At 48.5% G+C, this 16,792-nt stretch overlaps 1 protein-coding gene across 1 annotated transcript; it reads left to right on the top strand.

Moving 5' to 3' along the window:
- Positions 1-2,982: 2,982 nt before the first annotated feature.
- LOC308216931 (solute carrier family 22 member 13-like) lies at positions 2,983-15,391 on the top strand (the record flags this gene model as incomplete). The annotated part of the gene is made up of 11 exons (XM_080609633.1): positions 2,983-3,009; positions 9,287-9,685; positions 10,888-10,991; positions 11,759-11,913; positions 12,031-12,199; positions 12,546-12,666; positions 13,166-13,260; positions 13,747-13,961; positions 14,709-14,817; positions 14,944-15,168; positions 15,295-15,391. The coding sequence occupies 11 exons, from the start codon at positions 2,983-2,985 to the stop codon at positions 15,389-15,391; spliced, it is 1,716 nt and encodes a 571-aa protein (XP_080465759.1).
- Positions 15,392-16,792: the final 1,401 nt, after the last annotated feature.

Consider the following 16,792-nt stretch of genomic DNA (forward strand, 5'->3'; position numbering starts at 1 on the left):
AGGAGCAAAAAAACACCAGGATTTGAAGAAGATCATGAAAGCCTCTCTTCTGAAGACCTGAATGTGTTAAATGATGGCCTTTTAGACCAGGAGTTCTTTATATAGTTGGAAAAAAAGACTAAAAGAAACACCCACCCCTGCAGCACAAGTTAGCTGATATAGGACAAAAATTGGTTCATGAAACCAGTTTAGAAATCCCCCACTCCTCTGGCACAAGACAAATTCAGTTGGGCATAGGCTGATCTATTAATGACTTAAGGAGCTAAACTTAAGATCTCCCTCTTGGTCATAGTGGGTCAGTGTTCAGTTCCCAAAACAGAACATTACAAGGAATGGCTTCACTGTGAGGAACCTCCAAGGAGAAACTAATCAGCACGCCATTCCCTGCACCCAGAGGTCTTTGACAGAAGGGATCTTCCATACAATCTACTGCCAAGGTGCCTCAGAGGATGTCTGCATGGCCACAGTCTACATGGCAGAGGGGAGACCTGAAGAGGTCCAACCAGCAAGCAGCCATGAGCAACAAGCTAATCAAGAACTAGAAACTCAATGAGAAGAGAATGTCATTATCGAATGTCATTACCAAATCCTTGGCCACAAGTGCATAAGTAAAATGCAACCTCAAAAAGGCTGAGGCTGTAGGATGAAGATTTGTCTCCAAATTAGGTTTAGGTGTCTGCGATATTAGAGTTTAGGTGTTTGCTATAGAGCTATCAGATGCTTAAGCCCACATCAGAGTCAATGGAGAATTAATAAATACAGTCTGGGGAGTGATTCAGCCCACCCTAGAACAGGCAACTACATTCAAATAGCTAGCAGTTCTCTAAACTGTGTCAATCCATCTCCACTAATTACAGTGCAACCTTAGGTATCTGTTTCACATATAGACAACTACATTTGCACATCCAGAGATAAATCCAATCCATAATGAATCAGGCACTTTTTTACTGGGTGGCTTCCCTACCCTTAATAATAGTGATACCCTTCACTATATTTTGACTTCAATAGACTACAAAACTGCTTCACATAGAAGGGTGCCATCATTAGCCTCATTTTGCAATGATGAGCAAAAATAAGTGAAATTACTTTGCCAAGGTCACACAGTCAGAAAGGCAGAGGAGGAAAGGGAACCCAGGTCTCTTAACGTCTTGGGTGTGGGGACATTTCTACATACTTTCTCTGTAATGGTTGCACTCTGACCGTCCCTGACTGTCCTTTCTTGACAAAACAAAATTGTTACAGGAGTTAACTATTATACTAATGATAAATAATAAACAAGCTCACCAGAAGCCTCAGAGGGTCAAAGCAAGAACACATGTATTGTGAAAAGGATCGTGGAGCATATCATTTCCTCTGTTTTAATCAGCTGCTGTTAAAAAAAAGAGATGAAAATGTTAATATAATTAATTTTTTAAATGAAAAAAAAAAAAAATTAACCTCCCTGCCTCCCCAGTGCCAAAACAACTCTGGCTCGGTCCGATCTGCTGGAGGAATTTAGCTGCTTAATGACTGCATCTGTGCAGGGAGACTGCTTAGTCAACATAAATCAGGGAAAAGAGAAGTGTCATGAAACTTGAAAGTTTCGTGATTCCTTAGATGCTGAAGTTCGTCTCACCTTGGGATGGGGCGTGAGACTTGTGACAAAGGTGCTGTCAACTCACAGCCCTTCCTGAAACATGGTCAAGCTGCACTGAGAGATGGAGAAATGAGACCTTGTCGTGCTTTAAGCCCAGCCAGCAACCCAGACCCATGCAGCCGCTCACTCACTCCCCCACACCTTTATTCCCCCTGCTCCCAGAGGAATGGGGAGGAGAATCAAAAGAATGTAACTCCCACAGGTTGAGATCACAACAGTCCAGTAACTAAGGTATAACACAAATCACTACTGCTACCACCAATAATAATAATGATAAGGGAAATAACAAGGGAAGAGAAAACAACCGCTCACCACCCACTGACTGATACCCAGCCAGACCTGAGCAGCGATCTGGCCCTTCCAGGTAGCTGCCCCCAGTTTATATACTAGGCATGATGTGCTGTGGTATGGAATACCTCTTTGGTTAGTTTAGGTCGGGTGTCCTGTCTCTGCTTCCTCCCGGCTTCCCCTCCTCCCTGGCAGAGCATGAGACTCACAAAGTCCTTGGTCAGAGTCAACATTATTGAGCAACATCTAAAAACATGGGTGTTATCAGCGCTGTTCCCAGGCTGAAAGTCAAAGCCACAGCACTGCACCAGCTACTAAGAAGGAGAAAAATGACTGCAACTGCTGAACCCAGGACAGTATCCACCCCTTATTCCATACCATTCATATCACGCTCAGATCCCACAGTTTTCAATATACCCTCACTCTTGTCTCATGTATGTATATGTGTATATATATATATATATATATATATATATACACAGACATACACACACACAAAGAGATATCATTCCTTAGTGCATGGACCAATCCCTATAAAGCTGCTGAGTTCATCAGGTCCATGATGTTGAGCTCCATCTCTTGTAAGGGTCTTTTACAGCAGGAGAGAGAGTGTGATACAATCAATCTGCCAGGCCTCCCCATATTTGTACTTCAGCCATCATCCTCCGTACCAAAGAGGCTTTAACCTCTTGGCTTGCTTAATTGCAGCACGTTTCACACTTGTGAATAACCTGGGCAATAGTGTCCATTGTTAAGTCCATCTCTCAATCATGAGTCCATCTGCATGTTGCATCTCTGCCTTGATGGCCTGAAGTGTCATGGGCCCACCAGGCTCAAAATAATTCACCCTCCCCTTCAGCAGTTTCTGCAACTTGTCGTTGGGGACTCCATACAGCTGCCTTCCATTTCTGACGCTTCCGAAGCACTGGAGGGGCCCAGTGGACTAGATACTTGACCATACTGTCCCACACACACTGCCACTTATGACTGTCCAACCTTGGAGAAAATCTCTTGGTGGTCCTCCTATATCGTCGTCTAACCCTAGACAAGACCCAAACATGACTCCGCTTAACTTTCGAGATCAGGTGAAACGGTCATGGATAAAACACACTCTATCTGTGCCAAAATGGTGATCCCCATCACAATCAGCAGGCAGGTCCCAAGGGTACCCAAAGGCCATTCAAAACCTTCACAACTCTCAAATGATGCTGCTATACTTGTCAGTGGGGCTGGTGCAGCTGCTGTGCTTGGAGTTGGAGTAGCTGCGTTATCTGTTGTAGTCAGAGCTTGAGTAGCGGCTGTACTTGTCACTAGGGTGTGTGGGAATGTCTCCCTCATAGGCTGACCACTCAAGGAGGGGAAAAAAGATGTATAACCACACTGGGAGTGCAAGCCAGATCAGTTTCATGGTCAATGAGTCTATTATATTACAAGTCATTACCATAGCGTACAGTGAAACAAGAACCTTAGCCAAAGCCCCCCAGCTGATAAACACTAAGACAGCAAATACCGGCTGTAAGCAAGGTACGACATCCTGAAACTCCGAGATGAAGAGCAATAACCTTGAGAGCCAAAAAATCAGCATTGTGATGAGTGACTATTAATCCGAAACAATGAATGTTTATCACAAATACGATTAAACACACTCTGGTCAGATCTGTCATTATCTCAACCCTTCATGTCCACGCTGGGCACCACAAAGAACTGTTGTGTTTTAAGCCCAGCCGGCAACCCAGAACCACGCAGCTGCTTCCTCCCCCCACTCCTAGAGAGATAGGGAGGAGAATGGAAAGAATGTAACTCCCACAGGTTGAGATCACAACAGTCCAGTAACTAAGGTATAACACAAACCACTGCTGCTACCACCAATAATAATAATAATGATAAGGAAAATAACAAGGGAAGAGAATACAACTGCTCACTACCCACTGACCGATACCCAGCCAGACCGAGCAGTGATCTAACCCTTCTGGGTAACTGCCCCCAGTTTATATACTAGGCATGAAGTGCTGTGGTATGGAATACCTCTTTGGTTAGTTTGGGTCGGGTGTCCTGTCTCTGCTTCCTCCCGGCTTCCCCTCCTCCCTGGCAGAGCATGAGACTCACAAAGTCCTTGGTCAGAGTCAACATTATTGAGCAACATCTAAAAACATTGGTGTTATCAGCGCTGTTCCCAGGCTGAAAGTCAAAGCCACAGCACTGCACCAGCTACTAAGAAGGAGAAAAATGACTGCTACTGCTGAACCCAGGACAGACCTCAAGACTTTCAGGGATCAAGCACCTTTCACTGAAGCAGTGGGAAAAGTTGGCAGGTACTCTGAGCATCTGACAGCACTCAGAGGAAGAGGGAAAATGCAGGAGCACCACAGCTGGTGGATACAAATCTGTTCTAGCCACAATTACCCCAACATACAGGTGTCCAAATGGGTCTCCAACCACAGTCACTCCTGGTGTCCAGAGCTATTGTCGTGGTTTAAGCTCAGCCGTAAAATCAGCCACGCAGTCCTCGCTCACTCCCCCTCCTTTTCCTCCACCCCTTCGCTCCCAAAGGGGGGGGGAGGAGAATCGAAAGAATGTAACTCCCACGGGTTGAGATAAGAACAGTCCAGTAACTAAGGTATAACACAAATCACTACTGCTGCCACCAATAATAATAATGATAAGGGAAATAACAAGGGAACAGAATACGATACCACCCACTGATCGATGCCGATACCTAGCCCGACCCAGCAGTGCACTAGCCCCTCCGGGTAACTCTCGGTTTACATAGTGGGCATGACGTGCTGTGGTATGGAATACTCTTTTGGTCACTTTGGGTCAGGTGCCCTGTTTCTGCTCCCTCCTGACTTCCCCTCCTCCCCGACAGAGCATGAGACTCAGAAAGTCCTTGGTCAGGCTAAACATTACTGAGCAACAACTGAAAACATTGGTGTTATCAATGCTCTTCCCAGGCCAAAAGTCAAAACCACAGCACTGCACCAGCTACTAAGAAGGAGTAAAATGACTGGTACTGCTGAACCCAGGACAGCTATGTAAGATAAAAGCCAAGTCGTTAATTAGTTGTCTATGCCTCCCTCCGCAGGCAATGGTTTCTCTTTTTGAACTACTCTCTTGGATGCTCCTTCTCATTTCCCCTTAGCCCTTGACGTTTGTACAACAACGTACAGGCTTTCCAGCTGTCCATCCAGGTCTTTCCTGAGACCTGATGATTTTTCATGCCCCCCAATAGCGGCTTTTCCATTTTCAAGAGGTTTTTCAAGTGTTAATAATCCACCAGCACAATACTGTTGGAAAAAGGGAAATACAAATAGAAATTCTAGCAGTGGGGCTCCGGGAAACAGAATTTTGCAGGCCTGACCCAGCCTTTGTCCTTGAGATAGAATCATAGAATAGTTAGGGTTGGAAAAGACCTTAAGATCATCTAGTTCCAACCCCCCTGCCATTGGCAGGGACACCTCACACTAAACCATGTCACCCAAGGCCTCATCCAACCTGGCCTTGAACACTGCCAAGGATGGAGCATTCACAACCTCCCTGGGCAACCCATTCCAGTGCCTCACCACCCTCTCAGTAAAGAATTTCTTCCTTATATCCAATCTAAACTTCCCCTGTTTAAGTTTGAACCCGTTACCCCTTGTCCTGTCACTACAGCCCCTGATGAACAGTCCCTCCCCAGCATCCCTGTAGGCCCCCTTCAGATACTGGAAGGCTGCTATGAGGTCTCCATACAGCCTTCTCTTCTCCAGGCTGAACAGCCCCAACTTTCTCAGCCTCTCTTCATACAGGAGGTGCTCCAGTTCCCTGATCATCCTCGTGGCCCTCCTCTGGACTTGTTCCAACAGTTCCATGTCCTTTTTATGATGAGGACACCAGAACTGCACACAGTGCTGCAAGTGAGGTCTCACGAGAGCAGAGTAGAGGGGCAGGATCATCTCCTTCGACCTGCTGGTCACGCTCCTTTTGATGCAGCCCAGAATACGGTTGGCTTTCTGGGCTGTGAGCGCACACTGAAGCCGGCTCATGTTCATTTTCTCATCGACCAACACCCCCAAGTCCTTCTCTGCAGGGCTGCTCTGAATCTCTTCTCTGCCCAACCTGTAGCTCTGCCTGGGATTGCTCCAATCCAGATGTAGGACCTTGCACTTGGCATGGTTAAACTTCATTAGGTTGGCATCAGCCCACCTCACAAGCATGTCGAGGTCCCTCTGGATGGCATCCCTTCCCTCCGGCGTATCAACCGAACCACACAGCTTGGTGTCATCGGCAAACTTGCTGAGGGCGCACTCAATCCCACTGTCCATGTCACCGACAAAGATGTTGAACAAGACCAGTCCCAACACCGATCCCTGAGGGACACCACTCATTACCGGTCTCCAGCCAGCCATGGAGCGCTTGACCACGACTCTTTACGTGTGGCCATCCAGCCGGTTCTTTACCCACCAAGTGGTCCACCCATCAAATTGATGTCTCTCCAATTTAGAGACAAGGATGTCGTGTGGGACAGTGTTGAACGCTTTGCACAAGTCCAGGTAGATGACATCAACTGCTCTGCCCCTGTCCATCAGTTCCGTAGCCCCATCATAGAAGGCCACCAAATTGGTCAGGCAGGATTTCTCCTTAGTGAAGCCATGCTGGCTGTCCCCAACCACCTCCTTGTTTTTCATGTGCCTTAGCATGCCTTCCAGGAGAACCTGCGCCAAGATTTTGCCAGGCACAGAGGTGAGACTGACTGGTCTGTAATTCCCCGGGTCATCCATTTTCCCCTTCTTGAAAATGGGGATTATATTTCCCTTCTTCCAGTCATCGGGAACTTCACCTGACTGCCATGATTTTTCAAATATGATGGACAGTGGCTTAGCAACTTCATTCTCCAGCTCCTTCAGGACCCGTGGATGGATTTCATCAGGTCCTATGGACTTGTGCACGTTCAGGTTCTTAAGATGGTCTCTAACCAGAGAGGTCTCTAACCCCTCCTACAGGGGGCCTAGGTTCTTCATTCTCACAGTTCCTTCATCTGCCTTCCAAGACTTGGGTGGTGTGGTCAGAGCATCTGCCAGTGAAGACTGAGGCAAAGAAGTCATTAAGAACCTCAGCCTTCCCCAAATCCTGGGTAGCCAGTTCTCCTGATAGCTTCCAGAGAGGGCCCACGTCCCTAGTCTGTCTTTTACTCTCTACATACCTATAGAATCCCTTCCTGTTATCCTTAACATCCTAGCCAAGTTTAATTCTAGCTGGGCCTTAGCTTTCCTCACCTGGTCCCCAGCTTCCCAGACAACATCCCTGTATTCTTCCCAGGGCACCTGTCCTTGCTTCCACCTTCTATAAGCCTCTTTTTTCCCCTCAAATTTTCCTGAGCAGCTCCTTATCCATCCAAGGAGGTCTCCTGGCCCTCCTGCTGCACTACCTTCTAGTTGGGATGCAACACTCCTGAGCTTGGAGCAGGTGATTCTTGAATATCAACCAACAGTCTTGGGCCCCCCTGCCCTCTAGGGCTATATCCCATGAAACCTTACTAAGCAGGTTCCTGAAGAGGCCAAAGTCTGCTCTCTAAATAGATAGCTCCACCATGCAGGATTAACCCACTCAGCCCCAGACGATGAAGACAGTCATAAGAACAATGTCTTTTTAGGAGAAATGTCATCTTAGGGTGACGGAGTTTACAAACGGCTGAAGCTTTCCCAAGGCTTCAGAAGAGTCTGTCTGGTAACATTAGGAAGAACACCCTCAAGAAGTCACATCTGCATTACCGCATGAGGCTGCAGTCATGTCTGGGTCACCACCAGGGAGTTTTTATAGCCAGAATCTGACCTCTTTTCCACAGGACATGATGGTGACTGAGGAGTGTGAGGAGAAAATCATGAGCCACGCACAATGGGGTAAGCTGGAAGACTTCAGCTTTGTTGTACACTGATGGAAAAGGCACCTACTCCCTGTTCATCAGGACAGGGCCAAAATGTTTCTGCCACAGTGGATCTCCTTGGCCAAGTCATCCCACAATATGGCCAGAGGTGGTTTTAGGGTAAAAGGAACCTATGGAGGTTGTTTAGCTCAACTTGTTATTCAAGGCACACCTCTGAATAATAGCAAGTTCTCTCATCCAAGGATGCGGATCCAGAGCCCAGTGATATGTTTGGCTATGTGATGCAAGCACATGATATGTGCACATTGCTGGTGTGAATTTGCATAACTTAAAGTAAACTTTACTCCTTTCTTCCTTTACTCCCAATGGCATTAATCAGTATGATCTCCCTCTCCCACCCCAGATTAAGGACTAATGTTTTAAGATCCTATCTTCTACCCCTCTCCCCACTTTGATGAGCACACCATTACCATACCCACTCATGAAACACCGACGTAGACTTGTGTGATCCTTCAGTAACTGCTGCAGGCACAGATGTACTATCTGTGCTGAGATTGGAGGGCAAAGAATTTGAGAGAAGACATGAAGTGAGCAGGACAGTGTCCTTATAGCTCTGGTGAAAGCAGCCAGCACACCTTTGACAAATTACACACCAAATTTCATACACTGAGAACAATCTGGCTTTCCAGTTTCCATGAATAAAGATACAAACCACTCTGGGAGGCTGTCCAGGCAGCAGCTCAGATGTGGAGCAGAAATCAGGTCCATCTGCTTTTCAAGTGACATCAGAACCTCGAGCAAAACCAAGCCGGTGTCATTTCTTATCCCCAAATCCTGTGTGCTCTGTACGTCTGTGTGCATAATGAGCTCTGATTTTCTTAAGGGTACTTTCTAAGCCAAATCTATTCTAGGATTTTCCTCAAAACACTGTAGTTTAGGTCCAGTTTTAAGACTAACCAAGGTTTCTACAAAGGGCAAATTAAAACTGACAGCTTGGGACACAGCTGTCAAGATGAAGTCTGCTTGAGTACCAGCAGTATTTCCTGGTCCAGAGAAGTGCTTTTCTGCTTTATATTCCTACAGTCTCCAGAATGGGCTATGTATCCATTAAGCCATTAATCAGAGCAGCAAATTTACTCTGTTTGCTTTACCACACTTAGGAAAATCAGCCCTCACTTGCAGTCACAACTCCACATCTCAGGAAAAAAATCTTACACTGCACCACAGTTGCCTTTAGGAGGCCTGGGAAGACAGCCTGGGCTGGGGTAAGACAAGCTGTCTCCATGCTGCCCACAAGACTGGCAATGCTCTGGCACCTTTGTTCTAACACCAAGAACAGAGAGGGAATGGCTGGTGACAAAGTACATCCGGGAAGATTGCAATGTATCATCTTAGCAGACAAATGTGCTGATACAAGTGATAAATTTATCACACCTGATTAGGGGTTTAGTGCTTACATAGTTTAAACATTAATATTTGCCTATTTAAGCAATGTGCCCTAGAGCAGCCTGTCCACAGATGTAGTCACCATGACTGAGTTTGGAGACTTCATAAGTGCTCTGGGGGAGTTTGGGCTGTATCAAAAATTGCTGGTACTGCTCATCGCCATCTCCCTACTTCTTAATCCTTTCCAAACGATTGGCCATTTGTTCATGGTTCTGGATGAGCCTCATCACTGCAACACCAGCTGGATACGTGCCATTGGCCCCAACCTGACGGAGGAAGAGCAGCTGAACCTCACCCTGCCCCGGGATGCAGATGGGGCGTACGAGCAGTGCTCCATGTACTCACCGGTGGACTGGGACCTCGATTCCATTGTCATGTATGGCCTGAATGCCACAGAGAAGTGCAGCAGTGGCTGGGTGTACCCCTCAGCACAAGCACCGTCCCTGCTGACCGAGGTCTGTAATTGCCTTTTGACTTGCTGGGGATATGGAAGGGAAAGGATGGGCATATCCTGTCCTGTAGTTTGGTAAGCCAATGCCAGCTATGGTGCAGTTGGACTGGGACTTACACCAGGCACTGGGGGACCTTGGCTTCATCACACAGACTGCAGCTTTAATAATTGGGAGGCCGTTGCAGGAGGACCATGATGTAGATGCACAGGGGGGCCTTAGGCAGAGGTCATGGGGAAGTGAGTCCAGCACATGCTCTGCGCACCATCCCTCCCCTTTCCAGTAACCAGGCCATTGAACCAGTGATGTATCTTGCCTGGAGTGACATTCTGAGTCTCCCTGCCACAATTTCCCTTATTTCGTAGCCTGGTTCTCCTTACATCACCTTTTCCATGAAAGATATTTACCTTCCAAAGGCTTGTCATTGATATTTCTGGGTCCTTCTGAGACACTGAGGGCTGTAACAAGATATTCCATGCACCAGACAGTTGAGCAAAGGCTCTGTCTGTCAACATCCCCAACTCCTCCCTCTCTGCACCTTTGTTCCCATCTCACCTTCCCTCAGTTCTCCCTCCCTCCCTCCCTCCTTTCCTCACTCCCAGCTCCAGGACTTACTCGCGAGTTCCTTCCTCTGAGCTGAAACTAGAGGAGAGAGGCCAGCCTCTGGCATTTACAAAGTCTCCTTGGGGTCCCTGAAGCACTGTGGCCATTTCACATCCAGCTTCTTCAGAGGCTTCTCAGCAGCTGTTGCATCCCTTCCCACTCCTGCACCAGTCCTCCTTTATGAGAGAAAACAACACTCTGCACTCCTCCTCCTCCTTCCACCCTGCCCTGCCTTTGCAGCCAGAAAGAAAGCTACCGGGACTCTTGTCCCAGGGTCATACTTTAAGCAAAACTTGCCAACCAGGAGGATTCCTTGAGGATTCCCAGGCTGGAGGGGAGTCCTACAGGTCCCAGCACATGAGAGATGTGCACCACGATGAAGAGGCAGGCTGAGCACCTCATATGGCTGTCCCACCACTGGTCTGTGTTCTATGTAAATACCATGGTGGCTTATGTCTTTGTCGGTAGGTTCTCTGCTCCCAAGGGCTGGAGCAAGAGCTCCGGCACCCACCTCCTGGATCCACCATGGACCAGAAGGGCTGCCAACCCTCAGAAAGCAGCTGGAGTTTGTCAAGAGCAAAAGCTGTTGTGTTTACTTCCTCCAGTTTGACCTGGTGTGTGACAGGAAGGACCTGAATGACATCTCCCAGTCCATCTACATGCTGGGGCTTCTCCTAGGATCCATGATCTTTGGGCCACTGAGTGACAGGTGAGGAAACAGACGCCTTCCCAGAGTTATTGCCCAGCACCCAGGGACAGGCCAGTTAAGAGTTCAGGATGTCCATGCACTTGAGCATGAGCTACTCTCTCCTTGCCTGAGCAAGGGCATCTGGGGCCACCAGATATGTTTGTAGATGTGTGAGGGCTGAAAATAGAATGAAGCAGATACAGCCTTATGAGGGAATCCCTCAGGAATCACAGTTCTAGCCCCAACAGGTGTCTTCAGTACCCAAGAGTGCCTCCAGGAACCCCAGAAACCTGAATTCGGGCACAGAGTAGGACCCACCTTCAGCTATGTTAACCAGACTATGTTTCTCTCTTTCCTGTTGCTCTGCTCAGCTTATGGTGACCTGGACCAAAGTCCTCAGCTCCTTGGAAGGCATGGCCACACAGGGGACATGGAAGGGAGAAAGGCACAGCATGTGTGCAGGGTGCCTCATAGGGGAACCAACAACACAGTCCACTTCAGTCTGGTCCTCACTGCTCTCAAGAGAGAGGACTTGGGGTTCCTTTAAGGGCTGGTTCCTTTGACAGCATCTCCTTTGCCTTTGCTAGCACTGCGGTGGTTCTAAAGTAGAGATGTCCCTTTTTTTTTGCCAGTTATGTCTGGGAACATATAAAGGAGTTTCTCTCACATGGATGTCAAATCTCCTCTGGTGCAAATGGTGCTTAAACAGCTTTGTATTCAACCTGGGCTCTTCCCATCCCCATGGGATCTCTTCAGATGCCAACTGTGTCTTCTCTCTTCTTCCGCAGAATAGGCCGTCGGCCTGCATTTCTGATCTGCATGCTCATCCGTGGCTTGTTTGGTGTAGGAATCGCCTCTGTTCCCGATTTCTACTTGTACATGGCCTTCAAATGTGTCGTGGGGACTGCGGAGGCAGGAATTATGATTATTGCCTTGGTGCTGGGTGAGTAGGATGCTCTTGCCCTGAGGCAGAAAGATGTGGCCTCGCAAGATGCAATAACAAAAGGTAGTGCTTCATGTTTTGAAAAGGGTGACCCTGAACTTTCGTTCTTCTCCTCAGCTACAGAATGGGTTGGTGTCTCCCATCGGCCAAAGGCAGTGCTTATTACTCACTGCTGCTTCGCCATCGGTCAGATGATTGTCCCTGGCTTGAGTTACGGTATTCACAACTGGAGGCTGCTGCAGATTGCAGGATCTGCTCCTGTGTTTGCTCTTTTCTTCTACATCTGGTAAGGCAGAGCTTCCTGAAGACATAAGAGCAATGGATGTGAAGGGTGGCAGTGAGGAGGTGTCAGCTCAGGAGCAGGCTGGGTCTTCCCCATTAGAGTATAGGTGATGAAGGGACTTCTGCAGACCTCAGCACATCTCCCTGGAACATCTGCTTTGCTTCAGGTCTTCAAATATGGCATTTGGGCCCTAAATGTAGGTAGGCCTGGAAAACCTGACACAAGAAGGTGTTAGGCCCTACCCATCACATGTAATGCTCATTGCTTGCTGGAAGTGGTAACAGGGAGGTGGGCTGTGGGGAAACCCAGCAGGTTGCAGCAGCATCTCTGCATTTCATCCCCTTTGCAGGGTGCTCCCAGAGTCCGCTCGGTGGCTGGTGATAAAAGGCAGGATAGAAGAAGCTAAGAAGGTCCTCCAGAAGGCAGCATCCATCAACAAGCGCACCATCCCACCGGAACTCCTGAAGCAGGTACTTGCAGGGGCTGCAGAGCTGCTTTCCTCTGTGCTTGTGTTTGTAGCAGCCCTGGAGCTGAGGTTTATCCCATGGACACCCTTCCATGGCCACTGGGGATGATTTGGGGACGGATGTGGCTGGCTCCAGCTTCAGCTGCGCCGCAGCAAGACAAGGTCAGGGAAGAGGCTCAGCTGCTGCTGGTGACGAGCACGAGGTCTCTGTTCAGTCTGTGGTTTCCCATGCACAAATGCCCAAAGGGGGCCACCTCCTTGCGCACCTCAAAGCCCTGCACTTTGGAGACGTTCATGCTCAGGAACCTCTTGCTCACCAAAGCAGCACACGGGGCACCCAGAGCACAGGCACAGGCGCCCACCCTCAGTGAGCCTCCTGCCTTCCCAGAGCAGTTCAGGATCACAGGCCTGTCCCGCTGGGGCTTTCCTTTGGCTGCAGATGGAAAGGAGCTCGCCAGGGGTTTCCTTTGCCTGCTCTGACTCTGCCTTTCTGCATTTGGCAGTTGAAGCCCGAGACTCAGCCCAAGCCTGGAAGTGCTCTGGATCTCTTTCGGAAGAAGCACCTGCGGAAGGTGACTTTGATCACGATCTGCACCTGGTAAGGCGTGTCCTGGTCCCCTCCTCCCAAGCTTCTAGGGGAAGAAGAGATTAAGGGTTGACAAGAACTGTAAATTCACTTCATTTGATTTTTGGGATCACATTTACGATTTTGTGTTCATCTGCTGTCTTTCTGTCTCCCCATACTGAACCAGATCCATCTCATCTGGGCATGGGAAGAAGCTGATTTTCACCATTCTCTGGGTTTTATGAGAAAGGCTGGAGTTTTTGGCTACCCCTAGGACTTGGGGTATTTTTCTGTCCCCATAGAAGTTGTGGGTGCAGTCTAAAAGTTACTGACCATGTGGGGATCTATATTGTTTTATCTCATGTAATTATGTCCCACAGAATTGTCACAGATGGTGACTAGAAGACAGAGATTTCTGGGAGTTTGAATACATTCTGTATGGTCTGAGCACCCTTGTTTTTGAGGATAAACCCCTAGAAAATACATCTGGCTACATGTTCTATTCCACTTTAATTTCAGGTTTGCAGACAGCCTTGTCTACTATGGGCTGAGCCTTAATGTGTCAGGTTTTGGTCTGAACGTCTACCTAACACAGCTTGCCTTTGGAGGGGTAGAGTTACCAGCTCGATTGTCGTGCATTTTCCTGCTGCAGTGGTTTGGAAGGAAGAAAACCCAGGCTGTTGTCCTGCTGCTGTCTGGCCTGATGTGTCTCATCATCACTGGCATCCCTGAAGGTGAACAACTTCTTCACATCCCAAGAGCACAGCCAGGCAGAGTCCCAGTCAGCTCTGTCCTGGTTCAGATCCATCTTCCCAGCCCTGCTGGCCACAGACACACACTCACTAACAAGGGCTGCGCTCCCAATGTGCTGGCTTCCTTTCTGCGTGGCTTTCTCCTCCTTCAGAGCTGTGCCTAGTCCTTCCACAGCTCCCGGCCCTCGGTAGGCAGTGTCCATTATACACCACCAACCACTAGACACCACCATCTCCTCTCAGGAGGGTGTAGCAGTGGAGTTTCAAAAGCCACCATGTCTCCCTTCTTTAGACAAAGAGGAAAAGCAAATGGCCCCCTCACCCTTACCTGTTTCTGCCTACACATTGCCACAGTCTATACCCTCACCCCTGTTGCTGTGCTAGTGCTGTGAATAATGCTGAAGGAAAGCGAGGGGCTGTACTATGCTTTAAAGCTCATGGATGTGATATTTCCAGCTGAGCACTCCCTGAAGACCTGTAGTCACTCAGTGGCTTAATCCATTTGCAGATTTAGGAAATTCCCATTGTCAGGGTTCTCTTTGCCAGTTGTGCAGATGGTATTTTCCAGGTAAGGGTGTGCTAGGAATGATTTCCAGTGGGTTAGGTGGTAGATTTGCTTGGTAAGCCCATTAGAAAGGGATGCCCTAATAAATCCCACTTCAGAAATTTTTCTTTGCAACTGAACCTTATCCATGGAGATCACAATGAGGTCTCTCCTTCTCCCCCCAGACCAGCCTGTGGTGACCACCGTCCTGGCCACCATTGGCAAGTTTACAGCCACAGCCTCCTTCTCCACCTCTTATGTCTACTCTGCAGAGCTCTTCCCCACGGTCATCAGGTGAGGGCTCCCCATGCACCAGAGCTCCCCCCTGCCATGGCTGGTGGCAGTGCCCACTTGCCCCCATGGCTGCACTCAGCCCATGGTGCCCCCTGCCTGCCCCTTGCACTGCCCCTCACTCCCCAGGCAAACCGGCGTGGGGCTGTGCTCGATGTCTGCGCGGCTGGCGGGGATCATAGCGCCCCTGGTGCTGCTGCTGGACCGGTACCACCCGGCCATCCCCATGGCCATCTTCGGCAGTGTCACCGTGGTGGTGGGGCTGTTCTGCTTCCTGCTGCCCGAGACCCGCGGCACTGACCTGGCGGATGACATGGGGCTGGAGGACATCAAGGGGGCAACCCCCCAGAAGAGGTGGGCACTTGGAGCTCTGACTGTAAGACAAAAAAAATCCAGATGTGCACATTTAAGGCAAAGGAAATATGTCAGAAACCAGGATGGAAGCTATATCATCTCTTCCTCTCTCCTTCTTGTCTTCAGCAACAGGAGTCCGGAAACTTTGTCCAAGACGGGCACCACCGAGGCTGGAGTAGACTTGGAGAAGGTCAACTACGAATTCTCAGAGAGCAAGAGATGAATGGACAGACACATACTAAAGGTCTTGTCTAATCCAATCTTTCTTGAAGCAGACCCATGAGGCATTGCTGTCCGGAAACTGGTCTTTCAGATGATCAACAAAATATTTGTGATCAGAGGGAGAGGAGATGTGCGTCACTCTGCATTTGGAAACAATGCACTTCAGCCTGTTCCTGAAGCCCAGTCTGTTATGCCTGGCTGCGTGAGTCCTCCCAACGTGTCTCCTAATCCTTTGCAAACTGGTACCCGTGGAACCATCCCTGTCGTGTTTTACAGCAATAAAGAATCGCCAGTAGAGTGGTAGTACTGGGCAAGCGAGCGCCGGGCTGTGTCCTTCCTGCACTAGTCGCTCGGGTTGTGGGTCCGAGCCTCCACATTTGATCAGGATGTCACTGCAACCCTGTCACACACGTATTTAGCTTTTCTTTCTATGTGGTGTTGAAGTTGAGTTTCTACATGAGTAATATAAATTATACTCCGAGTTTGATAAGAGACACTTGTAATGCAATATGTGAATAATAAATGGTGTTGACTTTTTTTCCCTACTGTTTCACAGTTGGCCTTTATAACTGCTATTGGCTCTGGAGTGTTTTCTACACAGAAATCGCAAGTCTGTAATTTAGCACGCAGATGGAAACGTGTTTTGTTTCCATCAGCCACAAACAATGCAGAAACAGAGCAGAATGACTGAGTTCAATTAGGACTTTTTTATTTCCAAGTCTTCAGATGGATGATTTATATTTCTTTTCTCTACCAGCAGCTGTGAAAGCTTCCCAAATTGTGTGGTGTATGCTGCAATTCTTAGTTGCCAGCTGGGTTTAAACCACAACACAGTTAAACTGAGTGGACATCTGGACTGCTCTCCCCAGTCATGGTCAGCCTTTAACAGTGACCTTGGCTGGCTGCTGCCCGTTCACCCACAGTAGTTTACACCACAGTGTCATCCAGCGTCACACAAAAGAAAGAGAAGGGTGGCTTCCTCTCCTGCACTATTTGCCTGCAAGCAGAGAATATATTTGGCACCTTTTCATGCAGCTATCTCTTCAAACCACAGCACTACTCTTGGTCAGAGAAGAGGGCTGGTCACTCAGGTTTGTAGCACCTTTTTGTTTCTGACTGCTTTGTGCTGTAGTAAATGGTGGTTTGAAGGCTGGAGAGTCCCAAGAGCGGGCCAAGCGTGCTTGGAGGTGATACTCATTTTGTGTTTTGGCTTCGGTGCACAAAATCTCCCCAGTGTTACACAGGACCTGGCCATGGCTGTAGATAGAGCAGGGCATTTGGAGGATCTGGGCTTTGGCACTGAAGGACAAAGAAGTTGGTGAAAGGTCTGGAGCACAAGTCTTATGAGGGGAGCTGAGGGAACTGGGGTTGTTTAGCCTGGAGAAAAGGAGTCTCAAGGGAG

The sequence above is a fragment of the Psittacula echo genome, assembly GCF_963264785.1.
Source record: "Psittacula echo genome assembly, chromosome: 2".
Classification (NCBI taxonomy): Eukaryota; Metazoa; Chordata; class Aves; order Psittaciformes; family Psittacidae; genus Psittacula; species Psittacula echo.